The sequence below is a fragment of the Mus caroli genome, unplaced genomic scaffold (assembly GCF_978045245.1).
Source record: "Mus caroli unplaced genomic scaffold, Mus_caroli_1 scaffold_11, whole genome shotgun sequence".
NCBI classification, from domain to species: domain Eukaryota; kingdom Metazoa; phylum Chordata; class Mammalia; order Rodentia; family Muridae; genus Mus; species Mus caroli.
In genome coordinates, this window is record NW_028227266.1 from 56,890,497 (window position 1) to 56,913,256 (window position 22,760).

The 22,760-nt window shown below is 49.9% G+C and overlaps 1 protein-coding gene across 1 annotated transcript in view; it reads right to left on the reverse strand.

The window, feature by feature from the left end:
* Positions 1-22,760, reverse strand: part of Cd276 (CD276 molecule) — a 33,035-nt gene that overhangs the window by 8,633 nt on the left and 1,642 nt on the right. Inside the window, 10 exon segments of the mRNA XM_021171960.3 lie at positions 3,632-3,931; positions 4,120-4,238; positions 4,240-4,320; positions 4,322-4,386; positions 4,388-4,508; positions 5,025-5,160; positions 5,163-5,218; positions 5,220-5,259; positions 5,420-5,758; positions 8,615-8,888. Of these exon segments, the coding sequence (XP_021027619.1) occupies positions 3,632-3,931; positions 4,120-4,238; positions 4,240-4,320; positions 4,322-4,386; positions 4,388-4,508; positions 5,025-5,160; positions 5,163-5,218; positions 5,220-5,259; positions 5,420-5,758; positions 8,615-8,693 (1,336 nt within the window). The 5' untranslated portion in view covers positions 8,694-8,888.

Consider the following 22,760-nt stretch of genomic DNA (forward strand, 5'->3'; position numbering starts at 1 on the left):
CAGCAGAGAGATGGAACACAGCCCACAAAGTACTCTCTGTCACTCACTGCACAGAAAGTGCACCATAGATGAGAGCCTGGGTGAGAATCTAAGTCACTTAAGGATCCATACAGATCTGGGGGAGCCTCGCCAATATTCACGTGCAACGTGAGGCTCCCCATTAGATAGCTCGTGTCAAGGAGTGAGTGGAGGCAGAGCAACTAAGGTGGGGTTGGGACCAGCAGCTGTTCTGAGCACATACCCCACATGACTCCAGCATAGCTACCACCCTGAGCCCAGTGCTACACTGGGTCCAGGGCAGAGCCACTGCGGGTGCGTGTTGGGACACTAACAAAGACAGCTGATTCCTTATGCTCTCTGGAAACAGCATGCAGCCAGGGCATCAGCAGCCACAGTGGAGAACCCAGGCAGCGGGACCCGGCAGCCTGCATCCAGGAGTTGTGGTAAGTCTTGGCAGTAGCTATGCTTTCCAGAGACATGGGGTGGGAGCAGGAGGTGGGGGGTGGAGCACTGCTGCTCTGGAGTCTAGAAGCAGAAGAAGCCAGGGCAGGAGCAGAGGCCACAGCTGAGGTGGGTGGCTAGGTCAGTCTAGAGCCCATGGGAAACCCTCACATGGAAATGTCTAAGATGTCTAAGGTGCTCCTGCAGCAGTGAGCAGGGCAGAGCAGCAGAAATACCCAAGGGGGGCTGGAGAGATGGCTCAGTGGGTAAGAGCACCTGACTGCTCTTCCGAAGGTCCAGAGTTCAAATCCCAGCAACCACATGGTGGCTCACAACCATCTGTAATGAGATCTGACTCCCTCTTCTGGTGTGCCTGAAGACAGCTACAGTGTACTTACATATAATAAATAAATAAATCTTAAAAAAAAAAAAGAAATACCCAAGGGACTCCACCCTCCCTGAAGAACTGCAGGCAGCTAATGGTCGCTAGGGGGAAGGAAACATGGCCACTTGATAAAGTGCCCAAGCTCCTATAACTGACCCCTCAACTTGTGCCATAGTGTCACAAAATATAGAGAGACATTAAGATGGAAGGGGGACACCAACTGGTGAAAGTCTACTTTAAATGCCCAGTGACCTGAGTTCTAGCCCCAGAACCAATGGTGGAAGGAGAGATCAAATTCCTGAAAGTTGTCCTCTGACCTTCACACACATTCACGCTCGCGCGCGCGCACACACACACACACACACACACTAAGGTTTTAGAGTAATGAAAATAGGAGGAGACTAGTTGGGCAGAGGAAGGGGATCAGAAGGAATGACAGGGGACATGAAATGGTGTTGGGGTGAGGATGAACAGAATGTGTGTGTGTGTATGAAATATAATCTATTTAATATGTAATTAATAGAAGCTAATAAAAAACTGAAATACTCAAAGGTAAGGTTCACCCTGACACGGAGCCTAAAGCAGGGTGAGGCTGCCTTCATCCTCCTGGCCAAGGACACAGTTAGTGGGGCTCAGACCTACATTTCCAGTGTTTGCTCTAGAAAGCTCTCTCTCTCCAGAGATGCCTGGCACAGCACTCTCAACATCACTAACCCCCGTCAGGTGGAGGGAGACCAGGCAGAGGACTGAGCATCGAAATCCCAGAATGCTGTACAAGGCAGAGCTGCCCGCAGCCAAATGCAGGCCAAGGGCTCCAAGGTAAGCCAGCTCTGCTCTAATGGAAACAGGAGGCCAGCCGGCGGGGAGGAGAGAAACTGGGCTAAGAGGCCAATGCTAGATTCAGATCCTGGCTCCTCTGCTCGCTGCAGAATGCCGCAAAAGGATCCAAAGGCTCCTCAGATGGAGTTTAGAGAAGCTGGGAACCCGCCAAGCTTCAGGCAAATCACTGCCTTTAGCGCTTGTCAGTTTTCAAAGTGGGGCCCGGCCCCCAAATCCTTTGGAGCCACTGTGCTGGTCTGTGGTCTTGGGAGAGTCCCTTTTCCCTGGGTCTCCGTGTCTTGTCTGAATTGTGCTTGACGACACCAGCCCAAATGAAATCCCTTTCAGTCAATGCTATCTACTGAGGTAATGTTCTCTGAAGCAGGGCAACTGTTCTTTCCACATACAAATCCTTGCTTCACAGCAAGCATACTACAGATATCCCAGCCCACTTGGTGCAGGTTGGTCATGAGTCCTCTGTCCTTCCTGATAACCTCCACACATCTGTCCATCTTACATCTCACTCCAGGCTCCTTGGTCTTTCTTGTAAAAACAAAACAAAACAAAACAAAAACAAAACAGACCTGTTGTTGATTTTTTAAAAAAAGAATGTTCATGCGTGTGTGTGTGTGTGTGTGTGTGTGTGTGTGTGTGTATGTGTGTGTGTGTGTGTGTGTGTGTGTGTGTTCACACATGCGTGTGAGGGTATCCACAGAGGCCAGCAAAGAGCATCTGATCCCTTGGAGTTGGAATTATAGATGTTTGCAAGCCACGTGATATATGTGTGCTTGGATGTAAACTCTGTGGTCTTCAATGATAGAGCATCAAGGCTTTTTAATCACTAAGCCATCTCTCCAACTCAGTGAAACACGGCTTTCCTATGGTGTTCTCTGTAAGATCAAGGTGGTACCTCAGAATATGAGAGAGCTGAGAAAGGGACTCCCTTAGAGGATGCATAGACTGGCTCTCTACAGGGAAGGTAGGTTCAGTCTTGGGGAGGTCTAGGTGACACCTTAAAAAAGCAAGAGTTAGGAATAAGACTTACTCCTGGGAGACAAGCATGAATGGTGGCCACTGGCTGAGTTCATCAGGAGAGAAACCCACACAAGGGTTTCCAGCACGCTCAGCAGGAGGGGTGAGCCGCAATGAAGCCTAAGGTCTACACAGACACTGGCAACCATTGGAAGTAGAAAGCTGGGTGGGTTGGGGGTGCCAGGCAGAAGTTATGGGATGAGAAAAGACAAGGACCAATGACAGACATCCTGATCTCAGAGACATAGAGGATCCTGGGAAAGCTCACACAGCCCAGAGGGAGGCACTGGGAAGCTAGACCTAGCACACAGATCTACTAAAGGCCAAACCCAGAGAGTGACGGTCCACCTTGGCATGAAGGTGAGCTTGAACCCTCTTTAGATCCCCAGGCACTGAAGGTGCCTACTTGAACTAGTGCTGACCTGGAAACGAGAGATTTAAGTGAGTCCTCCAGTGTGAGTCTCAATTCTAGCATTTGACCACATGAGGGCAGTAGAGGCAACTCCGACTAATGCAATGGTGGCACTCTAGTCGGCAGGGAGAAGTGCGGCCCTTCTTCGCCCAGTTGAGTGAGATCCACCTTCAAGGCTCCTGGGGCTTCACAGTTGGACAACAGACTTTTTTTCACACCAAAGAAGTGCCCATTGGAAAGCACATCTCACTCAGAAGGTCTCTGAGCAAGCCTGTGTCTGCCCCAGAATCCCACCCACCCTCTAGATTCCAGGAAGGTACTTTGTGGTCCAAGTAAGAGGCACAAGTACCATGGAAAGCAAATGTGACAAAAGATTTATCAGCTCAAGAAAACAAGTCCCTTAAAGACTCCTCACTGGGGGAGGCTTTGGGATATCTGAAATCTATATGAACACCAGTATTTTTACACTGATATCCCAGTTAGGGCCTAGAGGAGAGGTAGCTGCTCCCTCAGCTCTTCCTCAGCTCACCGTCTCCCCTTACCTGTGATGGTGACTGAGCCGTGAGCATCTTGCTGCAACACCGGGTTGCGTACCAGGCAGCTGTAGGTGCCGTTAGCACCCAGCACCACCCTCAGCACGCTGTGAACATCGAACAAGCCCCGCTCGTTGGCCATCTGGGATGTGGTCACATTGCCAGTCAAGGGCACTCCCTGTCCATCCTTCCAGAACACCTCGGCCTCCGGATAGCCCTGGTAGCTAGAGCACGTGATGGTCACCATGTCCCCTGGACGTAGGTCCTTGTTGGGCTCCAGGGTCATGCTGGGCTTCGAGTAGGGGGCTGGAGGGTGGCAGAGGGCAGAGAGCGATGACAGTCAGCACAGGGGAATCCAGTGGAGGAAGGACACAAGAGGCTGAGGGTCAGGAGCCAGCTCTGGGGCTTTCTTTGATGGTGGTATGAGCAGTGGGACAGGGGATGGGCTGCATGCAGGGGACAAGGAGGGGGAAATGCTCCCGCCTGTGACTCAGCTGCCACCTGCAGGCTGGCAGCAGCATTGCGAAAGTTCCAGATGCCCACAAAGCAGGGGGAGCTGCCCTCATCAGCTACATACATACACGGAACCCTCAAGAACACACTGCCCTGTGCCAGCGGGGAAGAATGCTGTGCTGCTGGGATAGGCCTGCCCTGGACCCAGCCCCCCAGGGAAGCTGCACACCAGATATTTGGTGTCTGAGTTGCCAGATGAGGATAAAATGGGCCAGGCTGAAGCCAGGCTCGAGGGTGGGGTGGGGTTTCAGGGGGAGAACAGCATATTGTGTTATCACTGTCCATCAGGGATACCACAGGGTCTTCAGAGACCTGGACCTCCATGTCTCCTGGGTCAGAATCACAGAGACCAAGCATTAAGGAGGAATAGGACCTCTGCAGCCGTTCCACAGCCTCTTCTCCCATCAAAACCCAGGCCTCCTTCCTCCTCATTCTCTCGAGACAGATTGAGTCTCATATCTGATTTTTCATAGCAGGCTGGTCTTGACTGACAAGAGCCATCCCTGGGATCCAGACTTAGGGTGATAGGATCATCGAGAGTCCCGCAAGAGCAAACCCCTTCCCCGCAGAACTCCTTTCCCTCTCCTGTGCGTGACCTGCTGACCCAGATGCATCTCCATCCTTTCAGGAGGTTTCTACGGCCTTGGAGTCTGGGGAGTCAAGAAGGCCTTCTATCAGTGGCTCCCCGCTACCTGCAGAGCCCTCCCCCACCATCCTATCACAATCAAGCATCTCACTTGTTAGGAGACTGGAGATAAGGAACTAACTTGCTTTAACTTCAAGTGTAATTGATAAAAGCTATAACCCTTTAAGTTACTCCCCTTTAAGGTGCCACTTACAACCAAAAGCTAAAAGCCCATGGGGCTTCTGTGGATTGTGATGATCCTACTGTAACACCAAGTTGAGTACCAGGCATCTGTAGGTGCCATTAGCATCCTGGACTACTCTAAGCATGCTGTGCATATCAAACAAGCCCTGCTCCTTGGCCACCTAAGATTCGGTCACAAGGCCAGTCTGCTGAGCCCTGCCGAAGCCTCTGGGCAGCCCTGGGAGCTGGTGCATATGATGTCACCTTGTCCCCAGGTTGTTGGGCTCCCAAGTCATGCTGGGCTTTGAGTAGAAGGCTGGAGGGTGGGAGAGGGCAGGGATCATCAGCAACAGCATCCGTGCAGGACATGGCGCACAGGCTGTTAGCGCAGGCTCATCAGTGGTACAGCAGCGTGTGAGAGGCCACATGCAGAAGGATGAAGAGTGGAAGCAGAGGGTACCCCTCTCCATGCTCACCGGCCACCTGCAGGCTAACAGCAGCACTGTCAAAGTCCTGGATGCTCACAAAGCAGGTGTAGCTGCCCTCGTCGGTTACTCGGACGCGCTGCAGCCTCAAGGACGCATTGCCTTGCACCAACAGGTCAGGGAAGAGCGCTGTGCGGTTGGCGTAGGCACTGCCTTGGTCCCGGCCCTCCGTGAAGCTGTGCACCAGCTGTTTGGTGTCTGTCAGCTGCCAGATGAGGTTGAGCTGTGCCAGACTGAAGCCAGGCTCTGGGGAAAAGGAGCAGCGTAGGGTGGCATCCGTGTCCACCAGGGCCACCACGGGGTCTTCAGAGACCTGGACTTCCACAGCTCCTGGGGGTGAGTTGGAAGGGGTAGGGCAGTTAGGAAAGATGGGGTTTCTCAGGGTCTCTCTCTCTCCTTTTCCAGCTACCTCTAGGCTTTGCACATGATTCCTTTCAGGTCAGAGGCTCAGAGTAAGTTCCTATCTATGTTCCTCACTGCAGGCAGCTATGTGCCAACATGAATTAGAAATGCGACAAGGACCAAGACCCAGGTCATACCCCAGAGCTCGTTTATGTCGGAATGGAAGGCAGGCGGTTTGTGATGGACACAGATGTGCGTCAGCTTGTGATTAGACAATGGGGGGAGGGGGCTTAGTGTTAGAGCATCACCCAGCTTTGGATCCTCTCTATTCTAAAAAAAAAAAAAAAAAAAAAAAAAAAAATGGGAAGCTGTGAGTGGAGAGGAAGAAAGAGGAAGTACTTATAAAAGTCAAAGAGAAAGAAAGAACCAAAGAAGAGGCAGCTTTCAAGCCTGGCAGGTTCTTTCCACCTGCCAGGTCCCTTGCATTTTCCTACAAATACTATCTGTATAGGAAGGGTGCCTGCAGAAAGTAAGCACCCACAGTTCTCAGTGGTCTCCCTTGGGTGAGAGACCTTCACGGGTGCCTTTCCTTCTCTTCTCTTCATGAACAAACATACTTAACTTCTATGCAAGAAAGAATATCCAGGTCTTTAAATAAGGTATGAGGCAGGAGCTCTATGAAACACATGTAAGTGTGTCCCAGGGAGAGGGACCAGCAGGTACAAAGGCCCCGAGGTGCAGATCAGAAAGAGCACATGGGAAAGCCCACGGGAGGCCAGCCAGACGGGGCTCTGAGAGATGCTGGAAGAAACCTGGGGTCTCCCACCTTCGAGAGGATGTCATTATGGAGGGCACTAATTATTAGATGTGATCTGGGTAGCAAAGCCTGAAGCTCACCCCGGCTCGTCTATAAAGGGAGACTCTATCGTGGAAGAGTGAGGGGGTGGGTAGTCGGGAGACCAGCTCAGAGGTTCTCAAAAGAAGTGATGGCGACACAGCTGTAGAAAGGACACATGAGGCTATAAGCACAAGTCAGCGAAAGGCTAAGCACTCAGGAGGCAGAGGCAGGAGGATCTCCAAAAATTTGAAGCCAGCCTGGTCAACATAGCAAGTTCTAGGCCCTGCAGTGAAGAGCAGCCACAGGGACTGAGCAAACCAGCCAGATCTAAGATGCAGCCCAGAGAATTATCAATATTTGCTGGTTGATGAAGGGTGAGAAGGAAGGAATCTGTGGTGATTTAAATGAGAATGTGCCCCCCCCCCACCCCGTGCACATATGTTTAAATGCTGTTGAAACTGTTTGGGAAGGATTAGGAGGTGTGGCCTTGTTAGAGGAGATGGGGCTTTGAGGTTTCAAAAGCCTGGGCTCTCTCTCCTCTCTGCTTTGTGCTTGTGGATCGGATGGAATCTCTCAGCTACTGCTCCAGCACTATGCAGGCCTGCCTGCTGTCATATTCTCCACCATAATGGAGAGGGTCATGGACTCACCCTCTGACATTGTTAAGCAAGCCCCCAGAGGAAATGCTTTCTTTTATAAGTTATAAGAAAATGGTGCTGGGCAGTGGTGGTGCACACCTTTAATCCCAGCACTTGGGAGGCAGAGGCAGGTGGATTTCTGAGTTCGAGGCCAGCCTGGTCTACAGAGTGAGTTCCAGGACAGCCAGGGTTATACAGAGAAACCCTGTCTCAAAAAAACAAAAAAACAAAAAAAGAAAGGAAGGAAGGAAGGGAGGGAGGGAGAGAGAGAGAGACAGAGACAGAGAGAGAGAGAAACAGGCTCCGCTATTGGCCCCCGTGCCTTCTATCCTATAAACTTTCCAGCACAAACAATCTTCAAATGAAGCCAGCTGAATACAGCACCCATATAAGGCTTAGAAAATTTGTATTTGTTTCAGGCCAGTTTTCATCTTTGCCAACTAGACCTATGTGTCCCCTTGTAGGGGACATCTAGGACATGGAGCTTAGTCACCCAAAATTCTTTCTAAATTAGAACCAGGCCAGGCGTGGTGACACACACCTTTAATCCCAACACTTGGGAGGCAGAGACAGGTAGATCTCTGTGTGAGTTTGAGGCCTGCCTGTCTAGATAATGAGTTCAAAGACAGCCAGGGACACATAGTGAGACCCTGCCTCAACCAAGCAAACACACACACAAAAAGAAGTCTGAACACCCACAGGTAGAGATGGTGTTGTCTCTGGTGACCCACTAGGTGGCGCCAGACACTTGGCTTTGTTTTCTCCATAGGGTGGCTGACTACCTAAACAGGGCATTTACTTAGCCAAGCACTAGGTGGGAATTAATTCATCATGGGGACAGAGCACTGTGAACATAGCAATCATCCATTCAGTCCCTGAGGTTAGACCTTGCCTTATGAGCGAGGTGACAACAGGCAATTAGCAAAGGAACCATATGTCAAGTGGAGGTAAATTATAGGAAGAATGTAATAAAGCGCTCGGGGCAGGGGTGATTTAGGGAGGGAGGAAGAGTGCTATGTTGTTTTATACAAAGTAGTCAAGAAAGCATGCTGAGGACCTGTCATCTGAGCAAAGGTTTGCAACAAAATAAAGAGTGGAGTCAAGCCTGTGTCTGAGGACAGAAAATTCTGGGCAGAGGTCCTGAGCAGAGTTCACACAGTGTGTTCAGGAACTTGCATTATCATAGCATACTGTACTTAAGTCCCATTTTACAGATGAAGAAGCAGAGGCTAAGGTAAAGGAGGTTGGTGGCCTGTGGAGCCCAGAGATGGGAATCAGTATGCTTCTTCAAGACAGAGACAGCCTGGCTGGAGCCCAGGGAGGAGTGGGCATCCCCACATACCATCATGACCACGACCCCTCCCTCACCTGTGAAGCAGAGGCACAGCACCCCCAGCGCTGTGCGCACACACACACCCACACTGGGGCCACCCCATCCTCGAAGCATCTTCCTGTGAGACAGCTGACAGCTGGGCTCTCCGTGGCGAATGGCTGCTCCTGCCGGTGGAAGAGGAAGAGGGGCCTTTGCCTCGAAGTTCCTCCAAAGGCCTCAGGATCATCCAAATCCAAGTGGGAAGAGGCCAGGCGGCCAGCCAGACAAAGCCGATGAGCTTGGGGTCCAGGCTGTGCCAGGTCACTTTGGCTGATGGGAGAGATGGGACAGTAAAGGGGTAGACTTTAGACAGACTTAGGGTTCAACCTGAAAAGTCTACTCAACTACTAAAGGTAGCCAGGAGCCACTGAGGGTTCTGGAATAAAGAAACCGCATTGTCAGGGCTACTTCGATAGCATGTGCAAGGTAGATGAAAGGGGCCAGCCGAGTGATAAGGCAGGAAGAGATCATAGTGACAGCATCTGAGAGCGTAGGACACGGGAAGGCAACCGTCAGGACACTTGGCTCTGAGACCTGGTTATTGGGGCAGGAAATGTGGAGCCTTTTGTCCAAGGCATGTTAGGTTAGGAGCATGTGTGCAGAAACCCCAGGACAGAGCCCTAGGAGTAGCAGCAATGTAAGGATGTGGAGTCTGGGAGAGACATCTGCTGGCTCAATACACATGCACCAAACAACCAAGGCCCAGCAGAGAAGAAAGAGGCCGGGGCAGGGCTGGGGTCAGTGTCTGTCAGGCCTCAGCAAGAGTTGCATCGCTTACAACAGAGCAAGCCTAGCCCGGGGTGGTCCCAGACTCCCCTGAGTTTAGCTTGCTGGTGCCTGACTCAGGCAGGCTGCAGGCACTTCTTGTGTCTCTTGCTGTTGCCTGCTCAAGCCATGTGACCCATGTCCATCCATCCCACCTAACAGTAATTAGCAAGAATATGAACATTCTGTATCCTCATGACCACCTCCAGAGATAGACCGGAGGCCTTGCTCACATCTAGCCGGAGAACCAAACAAATACATACATAAACAAACCCAAACAGGGCTGGTGAGATGGCTCAGTGGGTAAGAGCACCCGACTGCTCTTCCAAAGGTCCAGAGTTCAAACCCAGCAACCACATGGTAGCTCACAACCATCTGTAACGAGATCTGGCGCCCTCTTCTGGAGTGTCTGAAGACAGCTACAGTGTACTTATATATAATAAATAAATAAATCTTTAAAAAAAAAAAAAAAACAAACCCAAACACAAAAGCTGAAAGAGCCCAATCCTGCGGAACTCCTTTCTACCTCTGATGGAGCAAATGCTGCCTACAGCCAAGCATGTGGTCTAGCCTCAGGTACACAGGGACAGCCCTTCCATCCCTATCACACACTTTCTCTGCACCCCCCCCTATGTCAGGCAGCTGCACAGAGGGAGTCCCTCAGCCAAACCCTGCATCCTGGCCAGCCACCCACTTCCCTGGCTGTCCACGCTTCACTGCGGGGAAGCCCTGGGCAGCCACTTCCTTTCCAGATGCTTCCGGTTCAAAGTCTGGTGGCCTCAAAGCCTGGCTGTCTAGGTGCTGAGTCAGCAGCCCCAATTCATAGTGGCACCCTTGGGGACACCACTTCCTGCCTGACAAGGGCACCGTCAGCCTGCAGGAAAACCTAGCAGGCAGCTGCCTGTACTGCTGGCTACGTGCCACGGGAAGCTCAAGCCTACAGAGCTGCCAGCTTCTAAGGCTTCTGTCCTTGTTTACTTCTAGACAGAAGCAAAACCAGGGAGCTGGGATGTGGCCCAGCTGGCAGAGTGCTGTCCCAGCAAGTACACAGCTCCTGGTTCAACCTCTGAGCCCCTCTTAAACCAGGTGTGGTGGTACATGCCGGTAAGCTGAGCACTCCCAGACAGAGGCAGGAAGATCAGGAGTTCAGGGCCATCCTTAGCTACGTAGTGAGTGAGGACAAGGCCATCCTGGGTCACAAGAGACAATGTCTCAAAACTAAAACAAATCCCGAGTCTGTCAGCGATTCTTGGACCCCCTCACTTGGCTGCCTAGGCCTGCCATCTAGGGCCACCTGGGACCCCTTCACTATTCCTGTAAGTCCCACATATCACCCCTACCAAACTCAATTCTCTCAGGTGCCTTCTCTTGAGACCTAAGACAGGAATCAGCTCATGTCCTCCCGTGCTTAGGAATCTCCCATGGCTCCCCAAGAGTTACAAGAAAAGACCTACATATCTCTACTTGACACTGAAGGCTTTTCCTAAGATGCCTTCTCATGCTGCAAGCTATTTCCTGCTACTGGCTTTACCCCTAGAATCACTTGTGAATGTCTGTTGAATGTGTGGGATCAAAGAGTCCCTCCCCTGGCCAGGCGAGTTGAGTTTCCCAGAGCATAGCTGTTCCTCACTCCAGAAGGCCCATGAGAGGCGTCCAGAGTGGACACTAGCCTTGTTCCCTTTGATTCTTTTCCTTCATTTTGGACTCAGGAAGCCCATCATTGTAATCCAGCCTAGACACTCCAGGGAGCCCCAATCCCCACCCCCAAGAAAGACTACAGTCTCTTTTGGAGACACTGTAGGTAAGAGACAGCCATTCTCACTTTGAAGCTACTGCATGCATATTCAACCAATCCCAGATTTAGGACCCAAGGACACTCTTAAGACATCACCCAACGCAAACCTAGATGGGCCAATCTTTTCCCCCTTAATCCAGGACCAGCTAAGTTTCTGTCGTGTACAACTGAAGGAACCCTTAGATAGATAGATAGATAGATAGATAGATAGATAGATAGATAGATAGATAGATAGATAGATAGATTCGCCTGTGCATTGGACAATTCCTTTAATAATGCATGGAATACCTGTAGCAGAGGCCGTGGGCACAAAGGTGACTAATGTGTCTGTGTGTTCTCAAATAGCAGACCCAATACAGAAGGCAGACATGTCTTTCACTAAGGCACACTTTAAGATTCCATGAGGGCTACTATGTGGCATCTGAGAGCCATCATAGCCTCCGAGTGTGTCCTGAGGACCTGGAGCAGCTCTCCACGTAAGGCTGGGCAATGTGAGATTCATCTTAGCCTCATCTGCTGCCTCTCAAGCACATCTCCTTGATATGGCAGCGTATGAAAGAGCAAGGCCTCACAAGCAGAAGGAACTGAGTGTGATCATCAGAACTCAGGGACCACCAGGCATGGTGGTCCTCGCGTGCAGTCCCAGGACTGGGGAGGTGAAGAAAGACAGATCGTTAGGTTTATTGGCAAACCAACCCAGCCTGCTTAGTGAGCTGTGGGCTAGTGAGAGAGCCAGTCTCAAAACAGAAGCAACTAAATAAAAAAACAAGGTGGATGACAATTGAGGATCAGCAGCCAAGGTTGTCCTCTGGCTTCCACAGCTAGTGCCCACCCAGGCGCGTGCGCACACACACACACACACACAAAATGACAGAAAATGAGCCCAAGGTTTGGGACTCTGTCACTTCACTGTACAGTCTTTTTTTTTTTTTTTTTTTTGGTTTTTTCGAGACAGGGTTTCTCTGTGTAGCCCTGGCTGTCCTGGAACTCACTTTGTAGACCAGGCTGGCCTCGAACTCAGAAATCCGCCTGCCTCTGCCTCCCAAGTGCTGGGATTAAAGGCGTGCGCCACCACGCCCGGCTTCACTGTACAGTCTTAATAAGGTCTCCCACAGTGGGGGTTTACATAAGGATGACCCTCATGGATTCATACAGTCGCATACCTGGCCTCCAGTTGTTCAGGAAGGATTAGGAGGTGTGGCCCTGTTGGAAGAGGGGCGTCAGTAAGGGCAGGCTTGAAGTTTCCAAAGATTGGTGCTGTTCCCAGTGTGCTCGCTGCCTCCTGCTTGCAGCTTAAGCTGTGAGCTCTCAATTCTTCCTGCCACCATGCCTTCGCTCTGCCATCATGGACTTTAAAGCCCTGCAACTGTAAGCTCTTAAACTTAAAACTCTTCCTTTTATAAGTTCCCTTTGGTCGTGGTGTTTTATCACAATTAAAAAAAATGATCACGAGCTGGTGAGATGGTTCAGTGGGTAAGAGCACCGACTGCTCTTCCAAAGGTACTGACTGAGTTCAAATCCCAGCAACCACATGGTGGCTCACAACCACCCATAATGAGATCTGATACCCTCTTCTGGTGCGTTTGAAGACAGCTACAGTGAACTTATACTAATAAATAAATCTTTGGCCGGAGCAAGTGGGGTTGGCCAGAGCAAGCAGAGGTCCTAAGTTCAATTCCTAACAATCACATGAAGGCTCACAGCCATCTGTACAACTAAAGTGTGTACTCATATACATAAAATAAATAAATCTTTAAAAAAATGATCACACCAACTTTTTTTAAAAAGGGGGGGGGAGAGTGGGCAGTGGGGGATGGGGGTGTGGGTGGGGCTGGAGAGATGATGGCCCAGTGGCTAAACGCATTTGCTGCTCCTGCAAAGCACCTAGGTTCAGTTCCCAGCACCACATGGTGGGCCACAACCATCCGCAACTCCAGTTCCAAGAGATCTGACCCCCTCTTCTGACCTCTGGTATCAGGCACTCCCATGGTACAATATATACGTGGAGGGAAAACATTCATACACCTAAAATAAATGGCTCTTGTTTAATTTGTAATTATTCACATCCATTTACCGAAGTCTTTAATATTTAATGTCTAAGCATTGACGTGCACGGAGCACATGCACAAAGGTGAGAGGTCAACTTGTACATGACAGTTCTCTCTTTAACCACATGGGTCTTGGGGATTGAACTCCGGTTGTCAGGCTTGGAAATAGGCACCTCGCCTTGCTGAGCCATCCAACATCCTCTCTCTGAGCGCAATGTTTCTAAGAGAAAACCTTCGCTAAGCTTAATGGATCTCTAATATATTAATCCTTAGCACTATCACTTTAGTGACACTGAAATACATACAGCCATGTCACCACAGAAGACACCAATTATTTCCTTAAATCTGTTCTCTTCTGAGGCATTAGTAGTCAGGCACAGGGCTGCTCAGCTAAAGACTACAGATCCCAGACTCCCTTTCATCTGGGTGTGGCCACAGGATCATTTCCTGGCTACTACGACTTCAGAAGAACTAACATGTACAGTTTCTGGGTCAGGTCCTTAAAGATGGAAGGCACACTCTTTCTTTCTTTTCATCCTCCCCCTTCCAATGCATGGACCAGAGATGAGGCAAGCCTTGTAGGACCAAACTGCCACGGCTACACCCAAGCATTACAAGCCAGCAAGACAGAGGGTCCCTGGGGCTGCGGTTTCCACCCTGGATATAGCCAGATGGTCACATGGGTGAGAAGTAAGCATCTGCCCCAGCATAAGTCACTGTTATTTTGGTCTTTCTTACGGCATCTGAATGAACTAATTTAGGGAGCCATCCCTCTCTGTTTATCTCTTCCTTCTCTCTCCACCCTAGGAAAATTGCTACTGCTCAGAGCCACAAAAGGAGCCGTCTAAAATAGGTGTCTCAAAATGTGAGCTACAGACAGTCTCGACAATCACCAACGGATCACAGAGCCCAGCTAAGAGATTATTTCATGGATGGAAGTGACCCAGGGCGTGTATGAAAAGAGCAAAGACTGATGCTTAGAACAAATGGGTGAGCGTGGGCCCACAGAATAGGATGTGGAGACGAGGGAGTGAGGCATACTCCAGGGGAAGAAAAAAAAAATCACACTGAAAATAAGCTAGGTTCCTTCCCCAGCAAAGTGAGAGACGGGGGAAGTCATTCACACAAGGTGACCACAGAAACCAGAGCTGGGATCCCCGCAGAGACCAGAGACTGGGGACCAGCAGAATGAGAAGAGGCCCCAGGGCAAATCCTGGAGTAACCTCAAAAGTGGATGGCTAGGTGTCGGAACAGGAGGCCTTTCCCTGGCCAGGCCTCTCTGAGGATGGACACTGGCTACCCCCAGGCAGTCAGTCTGCTTGTGTTGAAGCAGATCACTGGCAGAAAATGCTTCCTTACACAGAGCCCAAATCTGTCTCTCAGGACAGCCTATGTTGGTCCTCATGAAGTCCCTACAACCGCACAGCAAGCATGTATCCTTTCTCCTGGCCCTGCAAATATTTGCAATCCCTTGACAAGGTCGCCACCAGGCAACTGTGTCACGTAATTCACTAAAAAAAAAAAAAAAGACAGATTATCAAGTGTGTGGCCCTAAGCCCTTGAACTCAGTGCTACCTTCTCATATCTAGCTACCTGCTTCTGATGAAGCTGGGGAGGACTGGAGCTCCCAGGTTGTTCCATGTGTTCTGACAGTTCACTGGCCCCTCAGCTTCCATAGTTGATTAGGCTGGCTGGCCCACAAGCCCTTGGATCTACCTATCTTACCTCCCGCAGTGCTGGGGAGATAGGGGAGCCCCGGTACCTGGCTTTAACTTGGGTTCTAGGGATTCAAACTCAAGTCCTCGTGTTTTTAAGGCGAGCACTTAAGACAAGCACCATCTCCTCAGCCCCTAAGATTTTCATAATAAATATAGGTTTGGAGAACCAAGGTATAATGGAAGTATAATATGACCAGTCCTTTGGTGCCGGCGCAAACTGGTGATGACATGGGTAAGGAGGATTAGCAATTCCTTGAAAACTTTCAGGGAGGCTTAGGGAGGACTGTTCAGAGAAGGGGACATTCCTCCGTCTGGGAGAGGAGGTGGCAGAGAAAGTGATGGAGTGAAGGAACGTCACCATCACCGCATATTCTGGGAAGACGGCGCCCTGGGAGAGAGATGCTGTGGGAAGATGAGGCAGAGGTCACTTAAGGATTCCAGGTTGCTTCTGTGCAGCGGGGAGCTGGGACGCTGTGGCCCACACCTCCACCCCCTCTCCTCGTTCTACCCCAGACTGTCTTGAAATATTCCTGACAGCTTCTTGGAGACAATGACTCGTAAGTTCGCTCAGCATAAGGACAGCCAATCCCAAAGGGCCAGATGAAATTAAAACAGATCACCGCTTCTTCACCTGGCTTGCTTAGTTCCCCCTGGCCATCTGTGCTTTTCCTCCTTGGCAATGGAGTAACACTCCAGGAGTGTGTGCGTGTGCGCGCAGACACACACACACACACACACACACACACACACACACACACACACACGCTTTCACACCCCTGAGGGGCTAGGCTCCACATGAATGCTTATTTTCTCCACAATCCTTAATGAATTCCTCTTTTATTTCCAGTGGCTTCTGCTGATTCCAGGGATCAGCCCCCTTGCAGGGAATCTACCCAATATGCAGGGAGGTTGTGGCTCAACCTCAAGCTTGGGCTCGTGACCAGATCTGACTCAGGGATAAACCCTTGTCCAACTCCCAGTTCAGGGATGGGATGTGAGCCAAGCTGTAACCAATCAAGAGTCTTTGCTCAGCTTTTCTGCAGAAACCCTCAGTAAAGACTTCCTAACTAAGGCTCCTAGGAAGGATATGGTCTGGGCTGTTAGCAATCAAGTTGTCAGTTATCAGCAATCTAAAGGAACTGATGCAGGGGCTGGGGAGATGGCTCGGTGGTGGATAAAGTGACTGCCACTTTATCAAAGCATATCAAACATGAGGATCTGAGCTTAGAGCCCCAGCACCCACACCAGCGGTTCTCAACCCCTGGGCCACGACCTCATGGGGGTCACACATCAGATATCTACATTATGACTCCTAACAATGGCACATTGCAGTAACGAAGTAGCAATGAAAATCATTCTATGGTCGAGGATCACCACAACATGAGAAACTGTATTAAAGGCTCGCAGCATTGGGAGGGTTGAGAACCACTGTCCTACAGAAAAGCAGGGTGTTTGACTTCTGGCTTCTATTTACACACACACACACACACAGAGCCATAGACAAGCTTGCCCCTGTATGAACACACTCACATACATAGATACACACTCACACACACAGACACACACTCATAAAGCATACGCTGCATCCAATCACACCCTTCCAGAGGGGAACACAGACCTGCTCATCCATTTGAATAACAGCTCAGCTCCCAGGGAGCCCGATCTGACCTGACTCTGCCCACTTCCCCTCCTCTCCTTCCTTGCACTTGCCCCTCAATGCAGTGAGCTGCTTCCAGCTTCTACAGCACAAGATCCTCTTTCCTATCTCAGAAGGGATGGTTTTACCATTATAGTCGCTCATGCTGAGATGACTTGGCAATAACTCTTTATCCTGAACAGTAAAGTCAGAAAGAACAAAGTCTGCCACTTGCTGTTCAGTGTGCCTTACCTGACACCTCAGAGCCTCCCTGACTAGCAACTACGAGTGCTTCCAGGGGACCTTAGTGCTCCCTGCTCAGTGGTGGATGAGTGGATGGACATATGGATGAACAGACAGATGGTTTCCATGAACAAAGGATCTAGAAGCCTGATTGTGAACCCATCCCTGGAATGTGGAAATAAAGGACAAGTCCACATTTGTCTTCTACCTGATACAATCTGGGTTTTGGGGGAGGGGGTTGTTTGTTTGTTTTCGTTTGTTTTACAATGGATGTGCAATCCTTTTGCAATAAATGAATAGAAAAGGAGAAAGCAGCCATATCAAAGATGTATAGAGCTTTACATCCTGGCTCCCCCGTTTACTTGCTAGCCTTTCATTCTTATCCCCTAAGAAAGGTCCCAGCCACTGACTGAGATCACAATTACATACTGGGCTGGCTACAGCACTGAAGGTCTGCTTGAAGTGGGTCGTAATGTCTAAGAAGGTGGCTTTGGAGCTGGAGGTTCAAATCCACACTCTGCCATTCCCAAAGGCATGTGGATTTAGGATATGCGCTGGTCCTCAGTTTGCTCATTCATAACATGGGAATAATAATCCCGGTCCTCTCAGGGCTTAGCTGAAAAGGTGATCTGAACTGACCTAACAAACACTAGATACCCTGTAAGTGGATGATGGACCTGGGAAAGGGAAGGGTCTCTAGAATGTGTTCCCTGGGGAGATGTGTCTGAGATGGTTTTCTTTTCCCAACAATTTGAGTCAGTTCAGGCCTTTTGTGTCCAAGGTTACCCACTAGATACCAAACCCCAGCCCTGTGATTTCACCCAACAAAGCAACCCAACTTCCTCTCAAAATGACTGTGTGAGTCAGAGCTGCGGCAAGTCGTGAGAACCATCTGCAGTGCCTGCATTGTGACCCAGGGGGTCTTCCCAGCATCCTCAGGCTGTTTTCCCCTGTGCCTGCAGGAAGCACTCAGAGGAGGGAAACAGAATGCAGGACAGGGTGACTGACCTCCCACACAGAAGGTCAAGACTCCAAGCCCTAAGAGGGCAAACTACAGGCCTCAGTGGCACAAGACCTGTGCACGGTGGGGCATGTGGGCATACGTTACAGAGCTGTCCCTCCCTTTTTCACTCCTTTCTGCTTAGGAAGAGGCCCTCAAATCAATGAGCATCTTCGAGGACACTTAAAGCAACATGATGCCATCTTGAACTCAGAGTCACCTGAAGAGGTGAGAAGCTGACCTGGGCAGACAGACACCAGGGGGCACACACGTGCACACATACATCATCAGAGACTCAGAAGACGGCAAGCCAGAATGGAAAGAAATGAAAGAACAGGAGCATAGGAGCCCAAATCAGAGGGCAGATCCCAGCAGACCATGAAACGTACACCTGAATTCACTCAGCATCTGTTGAATTCTGCCAAGGGTTCATCAAACATGCCTGGGAATGCCAGCCCAGCCAGAAGTCATGCCAGTCTCACGGAAGGGTCCACTTGCTCAGATGCATTCTATTCAATGCCTCTCTGCCCTGAAGAGGCTCTGCCTAGCAGAAACCCAACTCACCCCTGTCACATGCCCCACTGCCTCTACCAGGGACAGGTCTCAGCAGTGTAACAGGCTCTGCCAGTCCTCAGAGCTGAGAGGCCTTTGGAAATACCCTGGCATGGGGCTCATGCCAGGTTCATATGAGAATGTGAGCCCAGGGGAGACCATTGCTGCTCTAGGGCCCACAGTCAACCATCCCCAGCAAGAGTGGCTGATGAGTGTTAGAAGTAGCTCATAGCCACACCCAGGCCTGGAGTCCTCACCTATGAGCCAGAATTGCCAGGCTGTTTTAATCGCCCAGGGCTCAGCATTGGCTCAAAATCCTTACACAGAAGCTCTGCCAGAGTCATAATCAAATATCAGTGACTACGGCTACCTACCTGAGACTCCTCTATAAAATGGGAGCGACAATTCCTAACCTACAAAGTTGCTATGAGAATAAAGACAACAAAGATCAATTCAATCACCAAATCAGCGGTAAACTGCATTGGTGTGTGTGTGTGTGTGTGTGTGTGTGTGTGTGTAGTGTGTGTTCACGTGTGATGCAGAAACACTGGTGTCAATGGAATGTATGTGAAGATCAAAGGACACCCTTAAAAGTCAGTCTTCGCCTTCCACCTTGTTTGAGGCTACGTTAGCTTCTGGGAATTATTTTGTGTCCACCCCTACCTCACCACAGCAACTCTGGAACTGCAAACCCATCCAGCTTAGTGGGTGGTGGGAGTGCAAACTCAGGTTCTCAGGCTTCACGTTCCACAGAGCCATCTCCTCAGCCTGTCTTATTGTTTTGTTTATTTGTTTGTTTGTTTGTTGTTGTTTTGAGTCAGGGTCTCCTATGGCCAGGATTGGCTTCAAATTCCTTATATACCTGAGACTGGCCTTGAACCCCTGACATTCCTACCTTCACTTCTCACATACTGGAATCATAGGTTTATGTCAGGAAGCCCTTCTGCTAAAGTGGAAATCTGACATTACTGTACAGCCCTGAACTCCGGGCAACATGGTGGACTCCCTTTGTCAGCAGGGATTCCTCTTCTTTGGGGTATCCTGGACCCCACACCTGAGGAAATTCCTGGATACCTCCCCATCCTAAGGAGGCATCTCAGTGGCCTGAAGTCTTTAGCCAATGACCTTTGCCCACCCTGGATATTCTTACCCCCTTACCCCAAACTATATAACCCTTGGTTGACCCCAAATAAAGTGTGTGCATAAAACCCACCCTGAAAAAAGAAATAGGCACAAGCTAAGTTCCTCTCAGAGAGCTGTTTCATTGCAGATCCTCAGAGAAGACCTTCCCTCCCCACCCCTACCCCTACTCCCTCCCAGCTGGACCAGGATCCGGCCCATTTCGGATTCCGCTTCATACTTCCAGCTACATCCAAAGAAAGTGGAGGACCCACAGCTTTGCATGGTAAATCCAACTTCCAAGAGGTAATTATTGTCATTGCTGCAATGACAGCCACAGGCACGACCTAGGCCTTCTGAGTCCTTCAGTTCCAACTTCTCCATCTCTTCCTAGCCAAGACGTCCTCTGTACGTATGTAGCTATACATGAGGTCCCTGCAACTGTCAGGCCTTCCGAGTGCTCTCCTTTCCACCTAGACTCTACCAACCCTGGACTCCAAAGTAGCAAACACACAGCCAAGCTCCTTCTATGCGCCTTACCCTCTGCTTGTCCCAGAAACTGGGTCACTAGCTCTATACATCAAGAGTTCCAGTCCCCATTGCCCACTGTTGTCACTCCCAGGTCAGGAAGATATTCCAGTGTTTCCCCTGGGAAGGTGAATGAATGCCCAGAGTTATGAAGGTGTGGTGGCATCTTTCCCAGAACCATAGAGAAACTGAGAAGACCAACTTGAGAACTAGTCAGAACTGGAGGGGACAGAAGGCTCTCCTCCCTAGTAGTGAAGAGCACCGTGGGACAAAGACTAAGCCTCTGGCAGCACAAGAATGTTCTATCAGGGACCGCAAGTCTCTATGGTCAGGTCTGTCCTCTCCCTGGCTCACCAGATGAGTTCTCTCTGCCCAAGGGCACTCTTGGCACATTTTCCAGGGTTCAGACCGAGAGGTCAAACCTGAGGCTGCCTCTGGAGTGGCAGAAAAAGCCAGTTCTAAAGGCAGACAGTAGATTGCCCTCAGCATCTGCCCATTCCGAGTCTCTGGGCACGTGGCCTGACCTTGCTGGGCTTGGGTTTCTCCTCCTCTTCAGTGATGTTAAGACAATCACACGAGAAGATGGTCATCTGGCACAGCCCCGCCCCCCAAGTCCTACCCTGAACACTGCAGGAATAGCTGGCTGACCTATGGCGGTAGCAAAGGCTATAATAACAGAATATGTGGCTTTCTCCCAATGTGTGGTTCGCACTGTGCCCCCCTCCCTAACCAATCTCCCCCACCACCCTCACCTTTTGCTGGTAGATTTCCCTGCCACTCCTGCCCCAGAGTGTGGGGAAAAGGACAGCGAGAAGTCCCCACTCGCCCAGAGAATAGACTTCTGGGCAGTGACGTCATCCTCCTTGTTCCTCTTCCTTTTTTCCCAGCCCCTATGACTCAGATCCACAACTCAGCAGCCCCCGTGTGGTCATAATTGCAGAGGATTCGGGTTGTTTGCTGCACAAAGCCCAACCCAGAAGCATCCAACCAGAGGTTAGACATTCATTCGCTCAACACTTTCTAGGAGTCTCTCTGAGGATGCAGAACACTAGCTCGCAGCTCCAGGATCTTATCGCATCCCTAACAGGGTTTTTCATCTTGGTGTCCAACCTAAATCCCACCAAAAAGAGTGAATTCTAGAGGTCAGCACTGAGGGGAGGGTAACTCCTGCAGAAAGCTTCAGGAGTGGCCTCTCCAGAATAAGGATGCTGCCTCCCCAGAGAACTGTTCTGAAAGGCCACCACTTCTATAACTGTTCTGAAGATAAACATGAAAGCCTCCAGCCCAGATGCCAGGCACCCAGCTGCTAAGCATCTGAGCATCTTGGACATTCAACCACCCTGTTCCCATCAGGTGCCTGGACAGAGCCTAAGGGGACAGAAATGGGGAAGAGAACTGGGTTAAAAAAAAAAATCCCAACTCGCCTCAGAAACTACGCTTCTTCCCTTACAAGATGTCCTCTTGTAGCGAAGTCTGGAGTACATGAGCAATACTCTGTAAGCAGGAAGAAGCCACCACAGTTGCAGGACAGTACAGACCCCTGTAGACCAGTCATGGGACCAACAAACTCATCACCAGCGCTACTCTGTGCATGAGCAAACATTCTCCCTCTTTATGGTTTCTTTGCCTCATGACACTTTGGGCAAAGCGGATATTCACAGTGTTAACCTAAAGTGATGATGTAATATGCAAACTTCTTTCTTCTTTTCCTTTTGACTGAAGTCTCGTGTGTCGCGGGCGAGCTTTGAACTATGTAGCCTTGGGTGACTTCTGGTCCTCCTGCTTCTACCCCTAAACACTGAGGTTACCACCATGAGCCACTATGACCAGTTTGTGCACCGCTGGTGGCTGGGGATCCAATTCAGGATTCATGAGTGCTAGGCAAGCACTCTACTATCTGAGCCATCTTCCCAGCCACGCGATGAAAACGGCACTGATATCAGGACCCTGCATCAGTTAACGGTGATGTATTTGTAACAGGGGGGAAGACGTCCACGGGCCACAGTTAACCAAGAGTTAGTGCTGAAGACTGAGAACACCGGCTACCAAGGAAAACACACACCTCCAAAATATTCCCATTCCCAAGCAAGGGGGAAGGGTAGACCACCACTCCATAACTCTTAGCTCCCCAGCCCTCCACACCTGGCCTGCCCATCAGTCAACCAAGCCCATAAGACAGGTTTAGGTTTCAATTTCAAATCAGATTTCAGATTCACCTATTTACAGGTCCCCAAACTACTCAGAATGTCGTTGTTGCTAAACAGTAGGAGTCCTAGGGACTTCTGGGAGGACAGAGGGAATGAGAAAGGAGGCTCAGTTAAATAAATAGCTCTCAAACTGTTCAAACACTTTCATTGGCTTCTCAAACTGAAAGTAACTACTACACACTCAAAAAAAAAAAAAAAAAAAAAAGTCTTTGAGCTGGCCTGGTGGTACATGCCTTTGTCCCAGCATCTGGGAGACATAGGCAGGTAGATTTATGTGAGTTCAAGGTCAGCCAAATCTATAGTGCGGTGCTATCTTAAAAAACAAAAATAAAAAAAAAAAACAAAAAACCCAAACTTTTCTTTTTTAAGGATTTGGGTTTTAATTTAATCACTATTCATTTACAGATGGCCCACAATCAATTTGAAGGGATAGTTTTTCACAATTAAGTAGGTGTCTCCCCGACACATACACAAAACCCCAGTCACACACATACAAACTTCTGGTCTAATGTTTGCTTAATATTTCCCTTC